Raw genomic sequence first — 27,621 nt, forward strand, 5'->3', positions numbered from 1 at the left:
TCTCGTCGCGAGTCACCGCGCCCGGATAAGTGTGTTGTCGCCGCCGCGGCGAACCAATGCGGCGCTGCCACGTCGCTGTGTGCAAGCGACACAAAAAACAACGACGCTCATATATACAGTATATATATATATATAGAGAGAGAGAGAGATTATAGAATTGGGAGGGACCCCCGAGGATCATCTAGTCCGACCCCATTGCAAGGAAGGAATATGCAGTGGTCGAACCTGCAACCTTGGCATTAGCAGCAGCTCGTGCAGTTGATAAAATGGACTCGAGGCCAAGGCGGCTTATTGCGCTGTAACGCACTTGCCACGAGACCCTTCGTCGTCGTCAAGGAAGAGACCTCTGCGCATGTGAAGAGCGCCTTGGCCTCATCACAAGTAGCTGCAGGCAGCCCCCTAAATACCTGCAAAGAGATGTCACTGAGGCCGTAGCATCCAAGGTAGCCCTAGGCTCTGTCTTTCCAGGGGAAAAAGCCACTTCTATCTACGGTAAGGCCCTCACGTCACCACCGTCCAAATAATATGTGGTAGCAGAATGTACGGCAACCGTGGCATCTAGGGCAACAAAGACTCTTTGTGGTTCATTAAACACTGACAAATTTAGGATGGCATAAGCCTTCGCAGACTACACTCCACTTCAGCACAAAGTTTTTGCTGCAATATATTTGTTAGATTTTAAGGTGCCAGCCATAACACGTTTTTGTTTTTGCTGCAACAGACTTAACACACAACTTCCCTTCTGGAAATGGAAAAATATTGGGAGGGGCATCCTTTACTTTCAGCTGGACTGTAATACAGTAACTGGAATCAAATAATCTGGCTACCCTAAAATTCAGTGCTATAATGCCCCTTTGAGATGATACGTTAGGGTTTCAGCTTCCACAGTACATTATTCCAACTTTCCTCCGGAGAATTTAGAGCAGCATACAGAGTTCTCCCTGCATCCATTTTATTCTCATAACAATTGTGTGAAGTAGGTTGAACAGAGAGATGGCGACTGGTCTGAGGCCTCCCTCAGCTTCATAGGTGAATGGGGATTGAGCCTGGGTCTCACAAGATTCTAGTCTGTAGCCAGGTGTAGCCAATGTTAAACCCGGCAGATGTAGTGGACTTCAACTCCCACCAGTATGGTCAATGATCAGGGATGATGGGAGTTGTAATCCATAATGTCGGGGCGGAAGCAGTATGTTGTCTAACCCTGCTCTAACCACTGTGCAACACTGGCTCTCAGCTGGCTTTGCGGTGAATCTATACCAGGGATCAGCAACGTTTTCAGCTGTGGACCAGTCCACCGTCCCTCTGACCTTGTGCGGGGTCCGACTATATTTTGAAGAAAAAATAAATAAACGAATTCCTATGCCCCACAAATAACCCAGAGGTGCATTTTAAATAAAAGGACACATTCTACTCATGTAAAAACACGCTGATTCCCGGACCGTCCACAGGCCGGATTGAGAAGGCGATTGGGCCGCATTCAGCCCACGGGCCTTATGTTGCCTATCCCTGATTTATATTGTCTCCCCCTCATCTGCTAAGAATTCTGACCTTTGTGTGGGCCAGGGACCTCTCAGGCATTCTGTTGTGACAGATTTGAATTTAATGATTCTCTGGAGCAAGAAGGCAACATGTACAGTAGATGTTCTAACATATAGGTGGCCAATCTGTGACACTGACAGGACATGTGGCCCAGGCAGGAAGTGCTTGTGGCACTGCTGGATTAGAACAGGAGGAACTCTGCTCTGGGAATGGCACAGAATTAGGCCTCCATTATTGAGTGCTTCTGTCATAGGATTTCAATTACACAGAAGGCAAAGCCACACCAAGGCACAGGGAATGCAGGTGGGAAGGAGCTTCATAGGTTACACCAGTGTGGCAAAGTCTCACACTCTGGTAAACTTCTACAAAAGATTTACTGGTTCTGACCAGATGACATCATATGGCTGGGACAATCTTGTCAGATGGGCAGGTTATAAGAAATGTTGTCATTGTTAAATTATTACTATATTATAGGCCTCAGCAAAAATGATCATGAATGCATCCCTCTACACCAGTCCTAAAGATATTTTATTGGAAATAAGCAGGGTGGCCGTGTGTCCTACTTTACAGAGAACAGCACTCTCTTTGGGAAGGCTGTCTAGTCCAAGTCTGATTTACCTATAAGCAACTGTAAAAATGAGAACATCAGCAGTTCTTAGTCAACAGACCAAATGGGCACACAAGACATCTGGTGTCTTTCCCACCATGGCAAAATCTATTATACAGAAATTATATAATAGAAATTTCTAATTATAGAAATTTAAATATGCAAATTGATGTCTTCTTTTGTGGTGATACAGATTTCTTTTTCGGTAATGTGTAACTGACCACCCTCAAAGTAAGTCTAATTGATTTCAATTAATTTACTTTTAAGCAAGCATGCATATGATTGCAGCCTGAGCCTATAGAAGCAGCTGGGTGTGTACAGAGATAAAGAAGCCAGCTGAAAACAAAGCTAGATTCAACCTTTGTAAAATGCGGGTTGTTGTTGGCATGCGTCTGTCTCGGGAAACAATGAAGAGCGTGCCTTTGGGATTGAAGTCAAACCACTGGAGAGTTTCGGTCCCTGCTGTGGCTGTAGAGATTGATATGGGAGAGAGACATGTTTTGTTGCAACTGGGGCAGATGAAGGTGCCCGGTTGCGCTCATGCAGGTGTACCATGGCTTTTCTTCTTTCTCCACTTCTCCCAGGAGTCATTGTTCCTCTGGTTGCTGCTGTGGATACACAACCTGTGGTCAGGTGCTGCTGTCATCTGCAAGGGATTCCTACACGGCGGGGTTAATGTTGCCTGCCTTCATGTCATGTTTCAGACATCTTTGTAATGCAGAATTGTTCTGGCAATGGGCCTGGTGCCTGAAGCCAGCTCTCACAGAGCACATCCTTGGGGATCATGCCATTTTCCATTCTGTGGCCATGACCAAGCCAGCGTAGTCGTCGCTGATCTAGGAGTGTGAACATGCTGGGAATGTGGGCTTGGGAGAGAGCATCTTTGTTTGAGACTCTGTCCTACAATGTGATGCCCAAAGCCTTCCTGATGCAGCGCATATGGAAGGCATTGAGATGTCGCTCCTGGCAGGTGCAAGTTGCCTACAACTCACTTCCATAAAGTAGCGTGCTCAACACACAATCTTGGTAGACCTTCATCTTGGTATTGGTTGTTAACATCACATTCTCCCATACCCTTTTGGAGAGGCAAGCCATTGCCATAGTTACCTTGCCAATACCATATCCAGCTCAGCATTTGGTTAAGAAGTTGCTGGTTATGGTAGAGCCCAGGTAGACAAAATTGTCTACCAGCTCAAGAATGTGGTCATCAATGCTGATGCGTGGAGTGTTGGCGACGTCCTGACCCAGCTGATGGTGAGGCCGAACTCCTTGCAGGTTTGGGCAAAATGGTTAATGAGTCTCTGTAGAGCTTCCCCATAGTGTCAATGCTGTGAATCCTTCTGCCTTCTGCTCAATCTGACGTATAAGCGTAAATACAACCGTGTGTCACAAAGACATGTCTCCAGTGACCTTCACCCCCATCCCCCAAAATCAAACCAGAGGTATGCATTGCCACCCCTGAAATCCCTTAGCACTTGGCAATGGGGTGTGCATAACCATATTTTGTGGAGATAAGGGAAATTGCACAGAGACAAGTATGCAAAGAAAACAAAGCAAGAATTATTTCCTTTTCCAGTTTCGTACTATAAGAGGGTTCCACCTTAAGGAATTTTGTATTGCTATCTAGTCCAAGTGCTTTGTCAATAGCTGTCACCACTACGTTGACAGTATGGTCCACATGTGTGCCTCTTCCTTGATCTGGTGTGTTGCTGATTTAATGGGTTTTCCAGTGACAGCATGCCTAAAGTATGTTTGCATGTGCCAGATTGGCCACACGTGCCAGGCTACATCTAGGACCCTGCGTGTGAAGAAAGGAACAACGGGAGGGCTATTGCATTTACTGTGTTCTTGACATGTGTTGCATAGGAGGACTGTGTGATTTGCCCACCAGTGCACAAATACCCCAACTCAGGGACTGCCTCCGTGTGTTGCAGTGCTGCCCCAGAACTCCTCCACTACCAAGGGCGTCCCAGGTCACTTCAAAAGGGAGGGCAGTTCCACAAAGAAAGCTTCTTCCTCCACTGAAGTGAATGGAGATATCTGCAGGTGCTCTGGATTGAGAGCAGAGGTTTAATACACGCTCTTTGCTAGAACCTATATGCAGATGCATAAGCCTGTGTAGCATGCACATGCAACACACAATTATCTATAATTTAAAACATTCCTCTTTCCCTCCTCTGCTTGGCCTGTGATCTCGGAACCCCACCCTGAACTCCATTCTTTTTTTTTTCACTTTATCTGTTTCCGACACATGCCAACAGCTGTTTGAAGTTGCCTCTTGTTCTCCACATCAACAGGGATTGTGTTCCGCCAGAGACTGACAGTGAGTGAGATTTTTATAAACTAGCCAGAATTTTCAAACACTAAAAGGGAGAGATGGGAGTTTGGCAATTGCAGGACTAGTCCTTTGCCTGCCCGCCTGCCTGAGCCTCCCTCCCTCCCCACTCTCCTATTTATATAACCCCCAAAGTCATAAAAATGACAACACATCCAATAGAAGGGGATGGATCTAATTTACCGCCAGCAGCCCCTATAAAACCGCAGATGGGCTGTAGCCTGGGACTTCTCAATTAGATTATATGCTAAAATGAAATTCCATGGATTCTGTCCCAGGCCTGATGGTTAGGGTTAAACCTGGAGTCCCAACTGACGGAGAATCACATGCAAGAGCCAGGGAGCTCTTAGCTCTGCTCAAGCCACCTTGTAATGAGGAGTCTCATAAGCGCATCCCCTCTACACCTCCCCAATACCTGAGTATTGTTTGGCATGGCAAAGGATGCTACAGAATCTGGCCTGCGTGGCACTGCACTTCATGTCCTTTTGTAACAGATGTGGGCAGGACGTTTGTATTCTGTTCTAAGAAACAGAATAAGAATTATGCAGTAAGGTACTCCATCTTCTATGCCAAGAATGGCACTTTTATAATTCTGCAAATTAGGCCAGCTTATACCACATTTGTGTAAGTTTCATAATTACTTCTGTCACTAGACATAGGGAAGGGGAAGGAACTATACCGGGGATGAAAACCTTCCCCTGCTGAGCTTTGGATCAGCTATCAAGCGTGTCTTCTCAGTCATGAGGACTGCCAACTTGCTTAAAAATTAAATTATATTCTCAGGAGGTTGCATTCTGCACCCAACTCAAAATGATGTGCTTCTGGGGTGTTGTAGAGGAGACGCGGCTTTTGATTTGCCCATGTATCTGAATATCCAAGAAAATGGGAAGGACTTTATCTAGGGACATAGGGAAACTACCTTATTCCAAGGCAGACCATTGGTCCAGGTATTCTTCAACCTTTTTCTATGGTAGTGTACTTGCTTTGAATCCAAAAGGTCCCAGTTATCTAGTGTCTCCAGTTAAAAAGATCAGGGATCAGTTGATGGGAAGCACTCATCTGTCATGAATCCTGGAGAACGGTTGCCTGCCAGAAAACGAAATACTGAGGCTGGGCACACAAATAACCTTCCTATGCTCCTAAAATGTGCTGGACACTGAAATATGCCCGCTTGATCTGCTCCAGGTAGTGTGTAGACAGACTCTAACTCAGTTTTATGGATGCTGGACTTGCAGGGTAGCTTTTTCAGTTATGAGCCAGGTTGGTGCAGCTATTCTCTCCTCCTAACACCTGCCGCTCCTCCCAGAGTTGTCATCCACACCTTTGATTTGTCCATCAGGACTACATACCAGGATGTAAGAGGACTTCCAAGCTGTACAAGTTAACCTGCCTGCCTGCCCCACATGTAGGCCTACCTGGAAGAACAAATGGCATGAAAAATCTCCAAGGCTATCCCCCAGTGTTTCTGCTTGTATTTGCACCTAGTTGCACCTGTTCTGCAAACAACATGAACATAACAGTCATTCAAGGACAGGCAAGAAAAAGCAACAAGGACATTGCTCACTTCTTCTGGAACACTAATGCACACATTCAAGTGCTCCCCCCCTTTTAAATAGTCCTATCCAATGAGCCACTGCACTGCGACTACAGCTTTGAGGATCAATCACGCACGTATTGTTGCTGGCATGAGAGCTGGAATTGGGTCTCTGCAGTAGTCCAATTGCTGACACAGATACTAGGAGGATTGTCACCAGCCAGAATTTTTACTGGCCTCTCCAGAATTTTATGCTCTTGTCCTGTTGCCAGAACTGGGGGATACAAAGTCAGGGATAAAAAAAGATCTCACCAAGGCATTATTGCCATTATGGTGCATACAAGTGCCTTTTTGGTACAGACTTCAGACAAAGTGTTGCATGAGGGCAGCGGCTACACCCATGAGCCAAAGAAACAGGCACATGCTAGAATACCTGTGTGTTACTGATGCAAATGTATGTACATTGTGCTGCCACATGAAGTGTCACGGTGCCTGTTACTGGGTGCATGTCTTAAGACTGTGTTTGGGTCTGTTGGTTTCCAGGCATCCCAGAGGAGAACTAGTTTATCTCCTGCTCTTTCAAGGGATTGGCAAAGTTTCCTCACAGGTAGTTCAGCATCTGTGGAGTTGTGGCCAGCCCAAGGTGAGGCAGGTGAGGTAGATGCAGAATCCCAGCTTCTGCCGCACAGGAGGGCAATCTTTGCACGAGCAATGAAAAATCCACATCACAAAGGAAAAGCATCCTGCATATTTTGTCCTTTTAAACAAGGATGCATTTTTTTTTCTCATAGGAAGAGGAAGGAATCATGAGGGGCTATAGACTTGGCCTTTTTCAAACAAGTCAGCAGGGAAGATACTTAAACAGATTTTTCTTTCTTTCTTTCTAGAAAGTTATTGTCTCTGGTTCCTGGAGTGACTGTGGAAGAACATGAAGGTAAGTTTTCTTTGTTTTTGTTTTGGCAAATACCTCTTTTTTCATCCTTATTCCTCTGCTGGGGGATTCTGTGGTTGGATTTGTAGTAGTTGTTGCTCTTAATCCACGTTCTGGTCTCATCTTGCGAAGCGTTTTGGCTGTGTCTAGCTGTGGGACAATAATCACTCAGAAACAGTTCGGATAGACATCATGGGCACACTTTGCCCAAGCACTGCTGCTGGAGGTAGTTATCTAATTAAGCTCACACTGTTGTGGAAATTCAGAAAACCTCTAGTTTCCTCACAACTTTTACCTCACAACTTTTACCCCCGCTCTCCTGAAGAGGAATACCTTCCGCCTGCCACATCATGGCATATTCCAACCCCTAGGTAAAGGGGACCCCTGACCATTAGGTCAGGTGTGGCCGACTCTGGGGTTGCGGCGCTCATCTCGCTTTATTGGCTGAGGGAGCCGGCGTACAGCTTCCGGGTCACTTGGCCAGCATGACTAAGCCGCTTCTGGTGAACCAGAGCAGCGCACGGAAACGCCATTTACCTTCCCGCCGGAGCGGTACCTATTTATCTACTTGCACTTTGACGTGCTTTCAAACTGCTAGGTTGGCAGGAGCTGGGACCGAGCAACGGGCGCTCACCCCGTCGCGGGGATTTGAACCGCCGACCTTCTGATCGGCAAGTCCTAGGCTCTGTGGTTTAACCCACAGCGCCACCCGCGTCCCCTAGGGCCTAGCCCAAAAGCCAAGGACACCAGCCTCCTAATGTTAATTTCAGATGTAACTGACAGCTCATTTGGGGGCACTGCCGCACATAGGGGCTTGCATTTATTGCTCATTTTTTTAAAAATGGAAGCTGTTATCCTCAAGTCTCTACCCATGGGCAGGTCCCATGGCAGCACTAACACTGCAGGGCCCTTGTAAGCAGCTGCAGCTACAGTAGTGGGAGCTGTGAGTTAAAGGACACTTTCATGTCGACTTTGTTAAGGCTGCAGTCCGATACTCATTACCTGGGACCATGGGCGTAGCCGGGCTGGGGGCCAGCTGTCCCCTCCCCATCAAAGTAAATTAATAAAAATACTAAAAGTAGACAGATTCAGACAGATTTTTCTGAGTGTTTGGGGTCTAAAAAGTAATTTGAAACAACTGCTGTTGAGACATTTCATTCTGAATCTGCTAGACGGAGCCAGACAGAGGATGATGACAGGTAGGATTCATGCCCCACCGCCCAACATAAATCCTGGCTACACCCATGCCAGGAACCAAGTCACACTGAATGTAGTTGGGCCTACTTCCGAGTAGGCATGTAAGATTTGCTCTGTATGTGTGATTTCCATTTGGTGTGCCGGCTTAAATGCCTCGAGCGCAGCCCAGAACACCTGGGTGCATGGCCGTAGCCAAGGGGGGCAGGGAGGGGCAGCTGCCCCCCCATCAATAAAAATCAATAAAATTACATAGCTAACTGAGGTCTGCTCCCCCCACCAACAAAAGGCCTGCCCCCGCTAACCAAAATCCTAGCAACACCCATGCCTGGGTGAACCTACTAAACTCAATTTCCCATGTGCATGTGCGGGCGGTGAAACCCGGAAGTAACCCTTTCCGGTACTTCTGGGTCACCGCAGGACGTAACCTGAAAGAACGTAACATGAAGCGGACGTAACATGAGGTATGACTGTACTCTGTCTGAGAGGTGACACAAGGAGAAGGGAGCCTTCGTCGTTCATTCTGTTCCATGACACTCTCCTCTGAGCAGTGTGAGACGCCAGAGGTTCCAGGCCCAATTCTCAGGGTTTGGTTTCCTTGGAATGAGGGGCAGTGGAGCCTGTGATATCTTTATGATACATGGTTCATTTACACACCTGTACAACCTGAGCCTACAGTGGAGGGCTCGCTTTTCCCATAGCCACAGCCTTGGATTTCAACAGAAATAAAGCATGGCTGTTGCTCTCAGGGCATCCACCTGCTTCCAGCCCAGCTCACACACATCCTCTCTCGCTGTTGTCCTCTTCACTACCAGCCAGGTAATGGAGGGAGCCCACCTATTTGCCCTTTTGCCACAGAGCAACTTCCTTTCCTGTACTTAGGGGCCATTGTGGCCCTTGCCTGGCTAATTCAACAATGGGATCCTCAGTTAGATTTTAACCTTTGCCGGGTCCAGGAATTAGAAGGGACCCAGCGGGCACCATACAGCCTAACTCATTGTAACTCACACCACTACTTTGCTCTTCGACAGATTTTAATAACAGGCAAGTGTCACTTTGTAGTGCGGCATGAATGGGTAAACTGCGGCTCTCCAGATGCTGCTGTACCACAACTCCCATCATCCTTGACCGTTGGCCATGCTGGAAGGAATCCCACAACATCTGGAGGGCAACAGGCTCTCTCTCTTTCTGTTTCTGTGCTTGACCCATTCAAGCTTCTAAATTTGGCTGCTACTGTAAAACACGTTCATAAGCAATAATGCTTTTCACCTGGGCTCTCACTGCATCCACCCTTTCAGATCAAATCCACATGGACGAGCCTCCCCACCTTATGCTGAGCGCTTCTTAAACGTTCCTACATTCTACTTTAACTGTGCCTTCCGCTCAGCGGCAAATGGACAGCCCCAGAATGCACAGAAGTATTTTGTTTGTGCCAACAAAGGAGATAGTGCGTCTCAGCCAGGACTCCCCAAAACTAGTTTCTCTGCTTTCTTTTCTCCCCCAGGCCATGAGAAAAATCCAGACGAAAGGTTTGTGTGCTCATGTACACACACACACACACACACACACACACAGTCACACTGTGTCAGATTAGCTCTGCATGAGCCAACTGCACACTCCCACTGGAACAAACTCCATGCCGCTTGTATAATTTGCAGCAATTGCGCTGGCTAACCACAAGAATTTGCTCTACAAAAGGTCTGCAAGGAGGTGGGCCATTTCTGCCTAATTCCCTCCAGGTGCCACTCAAATTCTTGCATCTCAAGATCAGCAGGTCCTGGATTCTTTTTTGCATACTTGTGAGTACACCCTCTCTTATAGTTCCAAACTTACAACACACCGGAGAGTGGAGAGACCACCCTCATTTGATGACAAAAAGATATAAATCCTTTGACCAACCTATAATATATTTTAAGTTACATGATTCTCTCCCCTCCCAAAATTGCTTGCCTTCTTCTATATTCTTTAAAATCCTAGTGGATTTGCAATAGTTTTGTTACGTGACAACAACAATGACTCGTACACGTAAAGTGTGTTGCACTAGTGTTTTCCATAGTATTGTAGTTTATGTACTTTCATACATAAACTACAATACGCGGGTGGCGCTGTGGTCTAAACCACTGAGCCTCTTGGGCTTTGCAACCAGAAGGTCAGCAGTTTGAATCCCTGTGAAAGACTGAGCTCCCATTGCTCTGTCCCTGCTCCTGCCAACCTAGCAGTTCGAAAGCATGCCAGTGCAAGTAGATAAATAGGTACCTCTGCGGCGGGAAGGTAAACGGCATTTCCGTGCGCTCTGGTTTCCGTCACAGTGTCCTGTTGCGCCAGAAGCAGTTTGGTCATGCTGGCCGTATTACCTGGAAAGCTGTCTGTGGACAAACGCCGACTCCCTCGGCCTGAAAGCGAGGTGAGCACCACAACCTCATAGTCGCCTTTGACTGGACTTAACTGTCCATGGGTCCTTTACCTTACTTTCACACACATGTCTGGAAACTATGACCCAATCAGAGTTACTAGCATTCAAATATGTGTGAACATGGATTATTAAATACACACGTACACACAAGTGTTTCTTTCACACAGCTGAGGGACACCACAACCATAGTACTGGTGACCGTGCAATTGTTCTAGTTGCTGCTTAATGCTTATAGTTGTCCTTAATGATAAGGCGAAACCTGGTGACATTCTGCAGTTTGGAACATTTTAATATGTTGGGACATAGCCTTGAGCTGAAATTTCGTACAATACCCTGCTATAGTTCTTGCAAACAGTGCCTGGGAAAGCTTTCGTTGCTTCTGTCCCGACAACATATATTGATTTGCCCATCAGCAGCAAGTAGGACCTCCCAGCTTTCCTTCCTTCCTCCTCCATTCCCAACAAATCGGATTAACAGAATTGACTACCAGGGCCAATTCACACTTTCCCCTTTTGAACTGGATTTAAACGGCTACTTGCAAAAGGGATTGCTTGCTGATAAGCAGCGCAGATGATCAATTAAAATTCCCTCTGTTGGAGCTAATGGGCTTCTTAAACTGTAAGTGCATGGAGTTGTCAAGCCCAGACCTTGAGAAAGCTTTAAAATGTGCTTTAAAAATTCACCTGGTATGGGCCTTACTATTACACACACAGCAGCTCCCATTACTGCAGCACTATCTGTTTTATGAGACTCTTAAGGGAACAGGAACCCACCCAGAGTCTGAATCTGGCAACTCTGCCAGAGCAGCATCATGACACAGATTCAGAATAAATACAGTTGACACCTCTGTTGTGGCTTCCTAGCAAGGCTTTGTGCCTTCAGCAGCTAGAAGACAAATAAAATGAGTGGGGAAGCCTTTCTTCTTCATTGTGGCCTCCACCTGTTTGACTGCCTATTTTGCAGGTGCTGAAGGCCAGGAAAAAGGCAATCACCACTCTCTGAAAATTAGAGGGTTAATTGGTTTTAAACCTGCTACCCAGGGCGCACTTAAAATATACTTCCCTTCCCTAGTTACCCCAACCTGCTTTCCAGATTCCTTTTTGTTTTGAGCAACATACTGAGGTTTCTCTATTACTCTTGGACCAACAAGTAAGTAGAGCATGAGGATGGAGAGGAAATGAGCTGAACTGAAGCACCAAAGTGAGGTGCTTTTCCTCTCTGGGAGAGCACAGGGATGGCGTTTCTTTTAGTGGCAAAGTTGTGTAATTATAGCAGCTGGAATGAATGGCTTTGCAGATTGAGATGGTAGTCACAGCTGGAGCAGTCTTCTTGGGTTCTTTCACTCTTCTTGATCTCCTCCAAACAGCTGAACAGAAACAAAACATTTTTTTTAAGACTGAGGGCCAAACTCCTTCATGAACGACCTACCTGGGGCCCATCTGCTAGTAGGGAGCAGGGCCAGCGACAAAGAGAGGCCATGGAGCAAAGGTAGGAGGACTGCATTTCAAGAATAGATTTCAGCAAGGCAAAAGCATGTGAGAATGTGTATGGTTACCAGATTTTTTTCAATGAATCGGGGGACACTTTTTTTTAAAAAAAAAAGCAGAGTAGCAACAGGGAGTCAATAGTGCAGATGGTGAGGCAAAAGACCCTGGGCCCAAGCACACATGCATATTCTATAAAGGTACAAAGTCCTTCTTTCACACCTCGTGAAAAATAAATGCACAGAGTTTTTAAAAAACTGGGCAACGGCCGCCCGCCTGCGACTCCCGAGCTTCCCCCGATCAGTCAAAACAAAGGGGGAAGGGGGCAGGAGATCACACACGACACATCATATGGGGACTTCCGGCACGGAAAAATGGTGGGCACCACGGCAGTGAGCAACTCCTGAAGCCAGCCAGAGCCAACTGTGCTACCAGACTGGTTCCGGGCTGCTGAGGCTGCCACTGTCACATTTCCCGGGGACAGATTTGCAAATCCAGGGCCTGTCCCCAGGAACCGGGGACGTCTGGTAACCCTAGTGTAGTGACTGTCACAAGGGATGACTACGACTATGACTATGTCTATAGGAGTGGACAGAGTAGCCTGGAGGAGGGGTGTGTGTGTCACATATTTGGGGCCTGAGCCTCAGGTTGCCCACTGGCTGAAAATACAGGGTTTGTCTAGGTCCAGGCATGGCCAAACTTGGGTCTCCTGCTTTTTTGGGACTACAACTCCCATCATCCCTAGCTAACAGGACCAGTGGTCAGGGATGATGGGAATGGTAGTCCCAAAACAGCTGGAGGGCTAAGTTTGGCCATGCCTGGTCTAGGCTGTACCTGAGCTTCTTAAGAACAAATATTAACATTTCTAGTCCTTGGTTACCCCAATTGTGTGCTGGGCGGGGCAGTTCTAACCTGTATGTGTTTGTTTCCATTTTTGCCATGGTTACCAGATGATAGTAAAAAAGAAGAAAAAAGGCCTAACCTGCTTTGTGTGCCTTTAATAGCCGCTTGATCTACTGAAGTGAGGAGCAGAAGCTTTTCACAGAGGGGCACTATAATCTGCTAGTGTCTGTGGATCGAGCTGCTGTTCAAGGCGCAGGAGCTAGTAAAACTGTTAGCAATTCTAATTAGCAAATAGGTGATTATGCTGTGTAGTTTTAATCTGCTTCTGCTTACGCAGAAGGGAGAAGAAACATGGTAGGTACTGAAGCTGCAGCTTCCAATCACTGCAAATACTGCTCTGCCTCCCTGTTCCCACCTCCATACCTGAGAATTCTCCAGGTATTTCCCACATAATTTCAAAGTTTGTGGGCAAACCCCCCCTTCCTTTCCACCCACCTCCCGCAAGGAAAGCAGAAATTCTTAGAACGCTGAATATTGTGACCTGCTTGGTGCGGTTGTAGGTTGTATACACAGCCCAGGAGGCTATCTGCAGCCGTACCTTTGTAATTCTGAGGGGTGGAAACTGCCTCTGTAAGAATGAATTGTTAAATGGGCCCACTTTCTAGGTGTGATCACACAAAATGTGCCTTCAGACGATCACTATTTTGTTGGAGAGATTCATGCGCATCCACAGAATTTAGGTTTACTCAATTGAAGAGGATTGCAGTGCTTTGTAGGCCTGGCACAACAAACTTAAAAAAACCAAAAAACAAAACAAAACCCCACACCAATACGTTTTAGAGTTAGGGAAAGTGACAGAGACACACACTTTAAAAAGTGTGGGCTGAATAAACAGTCAGCAGCCAGACGTATAAGCAGCCTGAAAGATGAATGCTCATTGTTTTATAACATTCCTGCAAACAGATCAGAATGCTCAGTAAAGACTGGGCATAGTCTAACCTCCGCATAATCAAACCAGGATACATGCTCAATAAACAGGCTGTCTGGAGGAGCCCTGGGTCATATGTAATACTGTATACTCTACTGCAGAATAGCCTAGGTTGGCATCTCCCAAGCCAGCCAGGGACTGTGGGGGACAACAGACAAAGTCCTTGGTGTCAAGCTCTTTTTGCCTTATTAGGGGCAGGTGCCAGCGTTTCTTGCATGAATAATTAAGCCTGCCTCATTCCTGATTGCTTTGCAATATTAAAAACTAATTGCCACCAACCTGATGAAATGTACTTTATTGATCAGAGTGGCTTGTGACTGCCATTATTCTGTGGCCTCCAACCACTGGCAGGAGGTGTCATTTGTCTTGATCACGGAGCGTATTGTGTAGCTTGAACCTGCTGAGAAGTGTACCCACTTGCCCAAATCTGCAAGGAAAGAGGAGCCTCATCTCCCAGGGTTGGCCAATACTGGGAGGGTACAAAAAGCCCTCCTCTCTCTCCCACCTGCAAGAGAAAAATGGCCACCACAGGAAGCAAGCAGCTCTGTCAGCCTGGGACTTGCCACCCTCCCCGGTGCATTGGAAATAAGATTGCCAGCTGATCCCCACTCCCAAGCAGGGTTCTTCTACTTCTTAACAGTCACATGATAGAAATTCAACATCAGAAGCTATCCACATCATGGTAATACAGCAGTGGGGCTTCTGCTCCTGTGACCCGCCCACCCCTTTATTGGGTGTTTTTCATACAGCTGTTAAATGCAATAAAGCCCTATTGTACACAAAATGTGGCAATGCTTCTGCCGGATCAAGTTGACTGAGAGGGACATTGTACCTGTGTGTGTTGTGGCTGCCTTTATGTGTCAGTGAAACAGAGGAGTCCCAGAAGTGTGGCACTGGCGGAAACTTTTGAGATTTCATCCTTTAGCTTCAGTTAAGTTGTAGGTGCAGCTTCTCTAGGCTGTTCCTCCGCTGATCCTTTTGGGCATCTTCTTCCTGCCTGCCTGCTACCATAGGCAAGCAAGAGTGCCACAGAAAAGGTGGACTAGGTGTGAAGACCAAAGGAACAAGGAAGGAAGAGATGGAAGAACTGCATTTTTCTGGTTTGTTGGTTCAAGGAAAAAATTAGTATATAGAAAGGAGAATTCCTGGATGCCAAGATTCAGGTTTGGGGCAAGTACCCTTTAGTGAGAGCACCCTAGCGGAGATTTAAAATCACAAAACATGCAGCAAAGTTAAGCATGCATATATAGGTTGTTGGACTTTAAAATATGCCCCTGTGAATTCCAAAACTTCCCTCTTCCCCTAGCATAGAAAAAGACCATGTTTGCGAAGTTAAAAATGGCTTACTTACAAATTCTCCCAAGGTTCACGTTTTTCCATACAGCATTCAGAAAAGGTTGCATAAGCAGTAAAACCTGGCTTAGTTACAGTGGTGAAAGTTCCTAAATTACTGGTATGGGAACTCAAAAGTGGCTTGTGAGAGCCATGCGATCTGAACTGGAGCAACCAGCTCAAGCCTCTTTATATGCTGAGCTTAACAGGTTGACAGGAGGTTGAGCAATAGGCTTGCTTACCCATTTCCTCCCGAGGTAAGAGGAAGTGACCTTGCTAGGTCTGGCAGGACAGCTTGCTCTGTTATTAACCCCTTTGTGCATTAATTAAAGTATGTTGGTTAGTTTTAAAGCTAAAATGCAGTCTGGCAAACTTAGATTGACATTAATCAACCCACTACAGTGCCCAAGTCCTCCTTCAGACACGGGATTGTCTCTGTGTGTGTGTTTTGCAGGCCTCTGGTGCTTTTAACACCTGCATGGAACTGGGTTATCTCAAGAACCCTTTGCTCCTATATCGGGGGCAAGGAACATTTTCTAAGGCCAGAGGCAAAAATATTGTTGGAGCAATATATGCAGCTCTTACCTTTGTACAGCAGGCTGCATTCTGGTCATACAAAAGCAAGACATTTTCACATGCACATCTCTTCATCTTCCATCTAAGCAAGCAATTGTTCAATAATACATCCCAGCCAGGCAAAAGCAGTTGATGATGGTGTGAAGCAAGGGATGTAGCCTGGGGAAAATCCTGAGGGGTCAATGGAGAGGCCTGGACAGCTGCATTTGCTCTCTAGGCCTAAGGTTCCCCCCCCCCCCGTATTATATGAACCTGACCGGGCATTAAGGTCAGCATCAGATGACATGTTTTCCATATGGTCATTGCAATACATCTGATAGATGATTTCAGGAGGCAGGGCCTTTTTGTTGCCAGCCCCAAAGTTATGGAATGTCTTCCCTATGGAGCTCTGCAAGCTTCCCATTATTTTTCCTTTTAGTCATTTTTAGCCATTGAACACTTTTAAAAACCCCAACAATTCTGCAGACTTTTAATTTTCAAATAATATTGCGCTTTTAGGAGTTTTATGCTTGGCTGTTTTCAACTCGTTTGATTTATAAATGCTGCTATTTTAGTGTTGTGCATTATTTTTAATCAAATTTTTTAAAAAAAATTAATTCCCCTGCAAACTGTTTTAAATGCCTTTTTAGAAAAGCAGGATAAATAATAATGCAAAAAAAATTGTCGAACAAAAATTCCGCTTTTTTCTCCCGAATCTGTTCAAGCTGTTCAAGCCCTACTTGGGGCACTGCCAAAATCAGTCAGGCAGCTGGTCTCCTCCTCTTTCTGCTGCACCCTATGCCAGTTTACTGAGAAGTATATGCACCACCGTATTTAATGGGACTTACAGGTGTCCTAGGACTGAAACCTTAATCACTGCAGCCTTAATCATCCATTGCATTGACTGTGAGGGAGTTTTCCTAGCATCAGCAGGAACGTGAAAGTGAATGCTGTACCTGAAGCATGGCCATACAGCACCTACAAGAGAGAAGAGGGTTCAGCCCTGCCCTCCTTTTTCCTGGGTCTCCTGCACTTTGTTAACAGCTGTATAGCAAGCAGAAATTCGGAGGGGTAAACAGATTTACTGAACAGGGCAATTCTACTACATGGAGATTTCAGGGGAGCCAGGAATAAAGTTCTTCCGAAGGGCGGTTGGATCAGTCTGGAACCAAACAGGGCACGGAAAACTTGTGATCAGGTTGCTTTAATTGTTTTTACATTTCAAAGCAGATGCAGGGATCTGAAGTTTTGATCAGAGCATCAATGCACTGTGTGTGTTTAACCCTCCCCTCGAGCTCTTTTCCTCATCTAATCTGCTTATCTCAAACTGTACTGTATCTGCGATTCACACCCACTCACCCTGCCTACACAAAGTTAATGTCAACCTGGTGGTGGAGGAATTTAGATCAGGGAAGTGAGAGTGGAGTAAAAAATTAAAACGCCATCTCCTTCAATGCACAAGCTGCTGGGTGCTCAGATTCTGTTAGCAGAGCAGTTTTAAAGTTGTTGTTGTTGTTTATTTAAATCGGGATCCCATCATGGATTTTCCACATCCCATCTATTTTGGTCCAATACTCAAGTGTCTTTAGGAACCTGTTTGCATTTCTGTGGAGTTTGTTATATAGTGGAGACAGAGGCCATGTACCTTTTGCACAAAAGGGACGGGAGAACTTTTGCCATTCGTTTTGCTGCATTTGTCTCCCTGGCTCTCCCCCTTTTTCAATAGTTATTTTTGGCCATTGCCCACAGTGGATGCTTCAAAAGATGCCCACAGTGGATGCTTCAAAAAATGGCAGCCCAGCTGGCTCAGACCACAGGACCGTGTGGCTCAGCACTGTTCCCAGTGGCCCATCAGAGGGACTCACAAGCAGGATGCGACTGGAATCGCACTTGCCCTCTTGTACTGCCCAGCATATTGCCTCTGATCCTGCAGGTCATATATAGCCATCACGACTGTGAGCCACTGATAAATAACCTTATACTCCATGAATTTGCCTAACTCAATTTAAAGGTGTGCCAAGTTGCAGGCCATCACTTCTTATAGTACACAGCTGTCAACGTTTCTCCAAACATTGCAGCCTTTTCTTGAAGAGAAGTTGCTCCAACCCTCTCCATCATTTTGGTTGTTCTTTCCTGTACCTTTTCCAGCTCCAGTACCCCTTTGGATAGGCAACAAACAGAACCGTACACACCAGAGGCTTGTACAAATTCATTACGATTACGGGCGGTTTTCCAGTTTTCTTTCCAGGTCAGCCACCGCCAGTTCAAACACCAATCAGTTCCCATGAGAAGTTGGATATTCCGTCCCAATGTGTATCACCTTACACTTACATTATATTGAACCACATTTACCATTTAAAAACTTACTCATCCTGTTTTAGGAGCTCCCTCGTGACCCCTTTTTGTTTTTGCACCCTGAATAATCTGGAAGTCCATCACCAAACTTGGCACACTTGTTTCCAGATCGTTTATGAACAAGTTAAAAATAAGTCTTGATACAGATCTTTGAGACCCTACTTTCTATCTCTCTCAATTTTTGCGACTGTCTACTTCTGTTCTTTAGTTTACCAATCCATAAGAGGACCTGTCTTATTATCCCAGGACCAATAAGTTTATTCAGATGTTTTCAATGAGGAACTTTTATCAAATGTTCAAGTACATAATGTGTATTGGGTCACCCCTGTCCACATGCTTATTGAAACTCTCAAAGAACAAGTCCAAAACTTCAGTAAGACAGGACTTACCTTTGCAGAAGCCATGTTGGTTTTTCTTTCAGAAATACTCGTTCTTTCGTATGCTTGATAATTTTATCTTTAATAATGCTTTCCATCAATTTACCCGGAACAGACATTAAGCTAACAGGCCTGTAATTTTCTGGATCCCCCTGGATCCTTTTAAAAATGGATGTTATGTTGGCCACTTTCCAGTATTCAGATATGAATGCTGTTCCTGGAGACAAGCTAGGTATTTTTTGTTAGAAGATCAGCACTTTCACATTTTTAGAACTCTTGATGGAATACCATCTGGAACTGGTGATTTGTTAAAATGTTTAATTTGTAAATAAGCCTGGAACTTCATCTCTTCTCACCACTGTTCATCTTTACTGTGAGATACGCAGGGCAGATATCCATGCCTGAATTTACAATTTCTGGAAGTTTGAAGAACTAAGGTAGGAATTCAGGTAGGAAAGCAAGGAATTCACTCACCTGTTATGCAATCTGTGTTCTCTCCTTTAGCATACCTTTCGCTTCCTTGTCATTCAATGGTCCAGCTTGCCTCCCTACCCATGAATTATATTGTAAATATTCCTTAAATTGATACTTTTAAAGTTTTTAGTGACAGGCCCCTCAAATTCATTTTCTTAATTCCTGTCACTTGCATTTCATAGGCCCAATTTTGTTTTCATTTGGGCAAGACTTCAGTTTTCTGAAGGACCCCTTCTTATATCTTCAATAGCTTCCTTAACTCTGCTCATTAACCATGCAGGCATTCTCTTGGACTTGGTAACTTTCCTGAGCTGTGCCTATCTTAGCAGAGCTTCTACAGGTAGCCATTTTATTTTCTCACCATGCCCCAGATGTTGCATTATTCTGGTGTGTTGGAGGGTTAAAAGTGACTCATGCCACGATTTTTATTTTTTTATTTTATTTTTTGAGATGGCAACCATTGGTTCCTCACAAAGTCAAGGGATACTGCAGTTTCTGGGGCATGGTAAGTAAATATATGAATGGTGGCCATAGACAGCCATAAAAAGAAAAGAGAGCTTTGCTGCCACTGTCACTAGAGACACCCCCCTCCCCCAGAAATAGTGATTTGATCTTCTGTGCCTTTTAGTAATACAGTAATGGAATTCAACCCACAGAGCTCTGTTTAGCTCAGTTTTTCATTTATTCCAAAATGATTACACACCTACTGTAAAATAGCAGCGGTAAGGCTCTCCTGAAACCAATGGGCAAGTTAGGTAATCTGTCTGTAAACCCTGATGTGGAAAAATAAACCCCCAAATGTCTAGAACTGGCGTTGGTCATATATTTCTGAGCCCAATATCTGCCCCCTTGGGGAAAAAAGCCCAGAAAGTTACAGTTTGAACTATTTTTTCCTCAGTTCTTTTCTTGCCATCTAAGGTGGCAAGCATGCCATGGAGAATAGAGAACGATGAAGGTTCTTGAGTAGCCAGAATGATCCAGAAAGCACATAAATTATGTGATCTTCTAAAATACAGATTTGCTCTGGAGATTATTGGTTGCCTCTTGTCCAGCCAGAAATGAGTAAAACTTGGGAGGGAGGACATGGCTGCTGCAGCAAATCTATTTCACATGCACAGCTTCTTCCAAAGCTCTATGTAGGACTTGGTGCAGGCTCTATGCCCTCCACTTATGGAGACAACTTGCACAGGATCGTTTGCAGAATAACTGGAAGCTTAAGTCTAGCAGAAGATCTATACAAAGCTCTGGCTCCTGACCCTCCTTATCCCATGATCCCGATGCGTGACATGTGACTCACTGCACTGAAAAGAACACATTGAAAATATAGATATAGCTACATTAGCAGTCCCCCCAGGAGCTCAGTTTACCTCTCTTTTTTTGGATCTCTCCTTGGACTGCAAAAAAAAAAAAGGTTGTCAAGCATCTGTCACAGAACTGGTGGGATGCAGCCGGATATCTAGCCTATCCCATATTGCAAGCAGCAGCCATAAGACTTATTTTCTCCGGGCTGTGTAAAATTCATCTGCTAGTATACTGTCCAGCTACTTTGGTTGGAGGGGTTCTCTCTTAATTATTTTCTGGCGGAATGTTGCCTTTATAATTTCATGTAAGATTACTGAAATATCGCAAGTGCCGTTCTCTAACCCAAAGTGTCTGTTGCAAGGACTGCTCAAACAGGAACATGTCAACTCGATAATATCTATAGATCTGTGCAGGTAGGCATAAGCCAAAGTACATTCAGCTCCCATGAGAGTGACAGCTTCTGCCAAACGTTGTAATAAATTAGGTACCTGCATCCGTTGTACAAGTCCCATTGAAAAGAATGAGATTTGCCCATGAGTGGATGCATGTGATGGGCCTGTCCCATCCATTCATTGCAGCGGGGCTTGCACACAAAGCTCCTTTAATGAAATTATACCTTATGTGAAAGGGTCAAGTGTCCAAAGAAGTCACAGGTAAGCTGTCTTATACAGTACCGAGTAAGATCGTTGGTTTATCTAGCTCAGTTTGGACTACACTGATAAAGAAGAGTTTGGATTTGATATTCCACTTTATCACTACCCGAAGGAATCTCAAAGCGGCTAACATTCTCCTTTCCCTTCCTCCCCCACAACAAACACTCTGTGAGGTGAGTGGGGCTGAGAGACTTCAGAGAAGTGTGACTAGCCCAAGGTCACCCAGCAGCTGCATGTAGAACAGATAGCCAGGGATTCTGATGAAGTTTCCCAGCCAAGGAATGGACATTGGATCTTTTCCTTGCAAGGCGTGTGTTGCTTTACAGCTAAGCTATGGACCTAAACCAAAGCTAGGAATATCCCCGACCCAGAGATACAGAGACCAGAATACTAGATCCTGATTTTATAATAATATATATAATCTTCTCTTTAACAGGAGCATATTAACATCCGCAGACATTGTCAGAATAATTATCATTAGAATAACAATAATAATAATAATAATAATTAATAATAATAATAAAAAAGGGTAGGAGGGGACAGGTGAGGGGAGTCTATAATACACAGTCTTGTGAGGTCAGCGTGGCCTTTCGGAGCCTGCGCTGCCGCGGCCTTCAAGTGCCCCCTTCTGTATTTACACGCTTGCCTGGCATCCGCGCCCCCAGCTAAGCTGGAGGGAAAACAGTGCATCGAACACAAAATAAAACCCATCAAATAGCCCCCTTACCCTCCCACCCCCGTAAAACCTGCCTCTTTTTTTTTTGTCTCGTTTGCTTCTTTTTCCATAAAACTTCCCATCAGAAATACACTATTTACACACGAAATAAATAGAGCGGTAACCTGATTTGTGTTTGGCCTGCGGCAAACAGTCAGAGGTACTAGGGAAAGTATGGCTTGGATTCAAATCTGTACAGAGCCGTGTGGGGAGCCGGGATCAGCCTGCAACCCCGGGGCATGGCAAAGCCGGGAACCTTGCATATTTCGGGGCCTTGCATCCAACGGGCAGGAAACGGTGAGAGGAGACGGGCTCCCTTGCCACTGTCCCTTGGCCCTCCTATCCACACCCCCACCCCACCAGCCGTTTTCCGGCCCTGGAGCAGTGGTTGCATCCCGCAGTCTCAGCATAAGATGGGCACGCCGTCTGCAGTCACGAGCCGGCCTGTGGTGGGGTCGTAGCTCCCTGCCAGGTAGTAGAGGTCTTGACGGTCCTGGTATTTCTTGCTGCGCGTCAGCTGCTCGTAGTGTTCACGTTCTACCACCTGGCATTTGTGCGAGATAGTTTGGACGTCGTTCTCGTCCTCATGGCACGACTGGTACAGCGCGTTCTGCAAGAAGGCCACATGTCAAAATATTGCACCCCAGCCTTGTGTTTTTTGCAAACAAAAGGGCCGATGCGCGGACCCCAGGACCAAGTCCTCTGCAAGAATTGTTGTTTGCCAGTCTGCAAGCACCCGACATTGTGGGAATTCAATCACTTTTCAGCTCAAAGCAACAAGAGATATAGAAAGCTGGGGTGCACACATTCCAGAAATCTCTCTCCCAGTGTAGTAGCATTAGCCAATTAGATTACAGTGCTACCTTGGTTCTCGAACATACAGTCATACCTTGGGTTACAGATGCTTCAGGTTGCGTGTTTTTGGGATACGGACGTGCCGAAATGCGGAAGTACCGGAACGGGTTACTTCCGGGTTTCGGCTTCTGTGCATGCACAGAAGCAGCGAATTGCAACCCGCACGTGCACTGGCGCGGTGCTGCGGGTTGTGAACGTGCCTCTCGCACGAATCACGTTCGCAACCCGAGCGTCCACTGTAATCCATTCCAGTACTTCATTCAACGCCTGAAACTGTTTGAAAACAAAGGTGCGGCTTCCGATTGGCTGCAGGAGCTTCCTGCACTTAAGCAGAAGCCGCATCAGATGTTCAGCTTCCGAAAAATGTTCACAAACCGGAACACTTCTGGGTTTGTGGCGTTCGGGAGCCAATTTCTTCGACACCTAAGCCATCTGAGAACCAAGGTATGGGGCAAGTTCAACCAGCTTCCCCAGAGCTTGCCGGCCCTCCACTCCTGGCTGCACATGGGATATCAGGTGATCTCCCACTGGATCCCAAACTACCAGCAGCCCATCCTTACTTTAGTTCAGAGCATGCTTTGTGTTGCTTCGTATAACTGTACAGTTGGCAGGGGCCACAAGCGTCATATAACCAGAACCCTCTGCAATGCAACTATCTTTTGCCCAACATGGAGCTCGAACCCACGGCCCCGAGATCAAGAGTTTTTACACTCTTACCAACTGAGCCATCCCAGGTAGTACTAGTTCAGCCACACCCTGTGCCTGCCTCACCCTCCTTCCCCCCACCTAACTCTCGCTCCCGAAGTTCGCTTCCGGCACTTTTCTGGCCTCTCACCTTGCCATCGCTATGCCTCTTGCCCAGCTTGGTCTCCTCAGGATGGTAGAACCACTTTACTTTGACAACCATGTTGCTGCCCCAGGATTCCCACATGCTCTCGATGCGGCCGATGTACGGCAGATGGGGTCGCCCGGCTGACAGGAAGACAGCACAGTCACCGATGCGCAGAGTCTCCTTGCCCCGTACAATTGCCTTGTAGAACAATTTCCGTGCTTTCCCCTTCATGCCACGACGCTGCAGGGAAGGGCAGAGCATGCTAAGGCACAGTAAACAGGGGCCTGCATCTCGCATAGGGTCCCCACCACCACCCCGCCTTCCTACAGGCCCTGGTGGGGTTCTGCCACCTACGGGATTCTGACTGTTGCCACGGAAACAAAGCCCTGTGTGTCAACAGCAGAAGATGCCCTCCGCAGCCTGTAGCAACGGAGCGTAAGTGAGGGGCCCACTCTGGATCAAAAGCAAGCTTGGCTTTAGCGAGAATCCCTGGGAGAGGCTAATCAACAAAAAAACCCAAATGGGGTTGCCAGGCATGTTTTTATGTCCTGCGAGGTACGGGTGCCCAGAAGGGCCATATTGACATGGGATGCAGCCTAGGGACAAGACACACAGAACATGGCTGGTGCCTCACAGGGAGCAAGATAACCGAGTGCGTGGAAGAGAAGCAGCTCGTTCCCACTGTACCCACCAGAGGTTAAATGCAGACCCAGCCCACGCCTCAGGAGACAACTGGCTCCCGCCAGCCACTCGCAGGAGGCCGCTAGCCGCTATGAAACCTCGGCCGTGTTCCCACAAATGCAGAAGCGCTTACAAAAAATTGGCTGCTATTGCAGATTTCCTGTGTGAAGTATCTGGGACAACTGAATGCCAGTTAGTAAAGACAGTGATCCCTCGCCAACCTGGAGGATTCGGTGACCGCCGATGCACAACAGCGAGCGCCAGCCTAATCTTTGTGGGGCTCAGGAAAGCCCCAAAGCCTGTTTTGCAGCCCAGTTCTGAGCCTGTCTATGTGGTTAAGTGTTCACTTGGGTGTACTTCTGAGCAAAGTGTGCCCGAGATGGGCAGCCCAAGCATCCTAATTGATTAACCTGAGGCTGAAGTGTAAAAACAGGAATTCATGGTTCTTTTATCACCAAAAAAAAAAAGAGAGAGAAAGGGAACTTGGGTCTTTCCGCCAGGTCAGTTACAGGAAGGCAGTATGAAGAGTGGAGAAGGAAGCCTCCCAAGTTTAGCCTATCCTCCTGTTGAAAGGCACAGAAAGACTTATGAACCGCTTCCTCCTACCATTTCCTTCCAGCTCTGTCACAATAGCTCTTGCCAAAACAAAACCCCATTGATACAGTTTTAACAACCAGACAAAGCAGATTCAAACCATTTCCCTTAATTTGCATACTATAGTACAATCGCACCATATGGCATAGAATATTTTATTTTATATATGAGAACATGAGCAATGTTCTAAAAAGCTCCGATGGACTGGCATCCATTTCCCATACCTGAGTGGGATTCCCAGACCACTTCCAGAGCTGGCGTGCTGGCAGGAAAGCAGAGATCTTTGGCCGGTTTTCCACCGAGGGCAGCCTCTGCCGGCGGGAGAACTCTTTGGCTTTGGAGAAGCTCAGGGCCTCCTTGCGCCTGAGCTTGCCCTTGGCCCCAGCGCCAAAGCACCTCTGCAGGGTGCTGCCCTTGGAGCGTAGGGCTTCGGACTGGGCCAGCAGGGCTGGGACAGGGTGCGTCAGGCAGGTCTGCACAAGCAAGGTCGAGTCCTCGTCATCGGAACTATAGGACGAGTCATTGTCGGATGAGCAGAGGCTGGACGTGGAGCCCGAGCCCGAGCTGGAGGAGGTGGACGATCCGGAGGACGACGAGGAGACGGAAAGACGTGTCAGGAAGCGGGAGGGGACACTTCCTCTCAGGTCGTCCACCTCATCTTCATCCATGTCTGAGTAGGAGCTGTGACAGTCGCTGTCGCAGTGCAGACCGTACTCCGTTTGACCCGTGTACTTGCGCAGTGCCAGCCCCATGGGCAAAGATGCACTTTTCTTCTCCTTGATCCCCAAGGCTGGGTGAGCGTAGCCGTGGCCGGGCAGCGAGCCAAAGTCCTTGTCGTTCATTAGCAAGGCCTTGCAGTTTTTGTTCTTGGGCGACGTCACACCCTCGTGGTCCAGCTTGACCAGGTACTCGCCGCCTATTTTCCGGCGCCCTCCCTTGCCCATCTCAACGTCCAACCGCTCGGCCTTCTTGGCACGCAAAAGCTTCTGGGTGCACGGCAGAACCAGGCCGGCACTTCCAAAAGCTGAGTAGGAGTTGGCAATGCGGCTGAACGAGTCTGAGCCAAAGCCGTTGCCAAAAATGGGGGCAGCCACGCTGTGCACGGGGAAAAGCACCTCCTTGGTCCGCAGCTTCTTGCTGCTGCCGTTGAGCTGGAAGAGGTTCTGCCGCATCGCTGTGCTCTTGCTGGAGGTCTTGCGCTTGTTCTGAGCCACAGCTGACCAGCTCAGCAGAGGGCTGGCACGGCGGCCCAGGAAGTGATCTCCAGGCAGGGCTTTTGAACTTGGGTGCAGCAGGTCAGATTTACCTGGTAGGAAAGGACAGGGTCAGAGAAATACTGTTGGGGGCTGCCAACTGTGCTAAGAAATCTTCCAATGTCCTTCCCCCATGCAACTGCTTTCATTTATTCTTGCCGGGGCCTGGTCAGATGGGTTGAGCTGATAAGGACTACAGTAGACCCTTGGGTTACGTTACTCTTGAGTAACATAAACTCCGGGTTGTGAAAGTGGCAAACCAGGAAGGATTTTTCCGGGTTTCACCGCATGCGCAAAGCGCTCTATTGCGGTGGATTTTTCGGGGTGCACATGGACCCTCGGAACAAATTAAATTTGTATCCAGAGGGTCCACTGTATCCTCTTATGTATGCTTAAAAAAAAAGCCGTCCAGAAAGGGGTGGGGAATGAAATGGGTGTTTAAAAAAGAAGATAGATAGCAATCACAGTTAGATGAGCGCCATAGATCCTGCAAGTGTCTGACTCGGACACTGTCAAAGTATTTCTACAGAATGGCAAAGGCAGGAAGTAGCAGCTCTCACTGTTCATTCGCTTCTCCCTCCCCAGGAATCCATGACACAGCCCACCAGCACCCCTTGACTTGCAAACCATTCTCATTTGGCAGAAGAAATGCTGAGAGACAGAGTGAAGCCAAGAGAAGGGCTCTGCTTATTAGGATCTCCCATGTGTCCAGTGTAGGGTGCATTGACCTCACTTCTTTTTGCCCTTAGTGACATCAATATATAGGCACATAATTATGTTGACCCTTGGAGTATATTGTCCCTGATTGGCTGGGATCTCCTGAGGAGAAATGAAGCGGAGGGGGGACCGAGGGGAGAAGGCAACTGAAGCAGCAGCGATGGTGGTGGTGTCTTTGAATAGTGATGAACAACCATGAAAAAGGTTGGATTTGGGGCAATTGCAGTCTAAAGAAGAGTAAAATGTTTTGTACAGAGCTCAGAGTTCTGTTTATAACTCTATTATATCTTGGTCTATCTCCCTTTCCTGGTGTTCCACCCCCAACTGATGTCCATCAACGCTTTGTCAGGGTTCATGAACCCTGGCCCACCATTTATGGTGCTTCTTCATTTTGATGTTTACACACTGCTCTTTCCATAACTCAGATGGGCTTCCTTTTTTTGCAGTTAGGGGTCCAAGTACTTCTGGATTACATAATGGACCTGGAGCAAGGAACCAGCTATATTTTGTAATTTTATAAGCTATGTGACTTTGCTGCTCAGTATATCTTTTTTTTACATGATCTGTGGTGTTTTATGCATTGTGACTTTGTTGTTATTTTTATTGATTACAGTCCAGTAATGATTTGTTGTGGTTTTTGAGGTGTGATTTTCTGTTTGATGATTATTATTTGCTGATACGTTAAGGGTTCATTTTATTGTGCAATATTGTATTTGAAACAGATTATTGACTATTGCATTAAGCTGCTTATTTCTACAGTTATATTTTTCGTTATGATTTGTATTGGATCAGATTGTTTATAAGACGTGTTATCTTTGTTGCATATTTTATCATTTCTATGGCTTGTGAACTGCCTTGTGTGTAACAATGTAGAAAGGCGGTGTACATATTAAAAAGGAAGTTTCTGTTCCGCTGCAAAGTTTTACTGGGTACTCTTGGGGCAAGTCACCCTCCCTGCCTAATCCCTCTCACAGGGTTTTGTGTGAGGATAAAAAGCAAGACGGACACAGGACCTTTGAGCGCCTTTCTAATGACAGGCAAGCGATGGAGAAATGGCT

General features: G+C 46.5%; 1 protein-coding gene and 1 long non-coding RNA gene across 10 annotated transcripts in view; one reads left to right on the plus strand and one right to left on the minus strand.

The window, feature by feature from the left end:
- The first annotated feature begins 35 nt into the window (after positions 1–35).
- Positions 36–27,482, plus strand: LOC310755741. Its single transcript, XR_014544494.1, has 3 exons — positions 36–492; positions 6,903–6,949; positions 27,010–27,482. It is a non-coding gene; the product is annotated as an uncharacterized lncRNA (long non-coding RNA).
- The window catches only part of BAHCC1 (BAH domain and coiled-coil containing 1), a 118,979-nt gene continuing 112,672 nt past the window's right edge, over positions 21,315–27,621 (minus strand). For all 9 annotated transcript variants that reach the window (XM_083598499.1, XM_083598500.1, XM_083598503.1 and 6 more), the window contains 3 exons: positions 24,818–25,899; positions 23,322–23,558; positions 21,315–22,241 (listed from right to left, as the gene is read on the minus strand). In XM_083598499.1, the coding sequence (XP_083454625.1) occupies positions 22,035–22,241; positions 23,322–23,558; positions 24,818–25,899 (1,526 nt within the window). In that variant the 3' untranslated portion in view covers positions 21,315–22,034. The remainder of the gene's footprint in view (positions 22,242–23,321; positions 23,559–24,817; positions 25,900–27,621) is intronic.

This window comes from Podarcis filfolensis, assembly GCF_964270895.1.
Source record: "Podarcis filfolensis genome assembly, chromosome: 2".
Lineage (NCBI taxonomy): Eukaryota > Metazoa > Chordata > Lepidosauria > Squamata > Lacertidae > Podarcis > Podarcis filfolensis.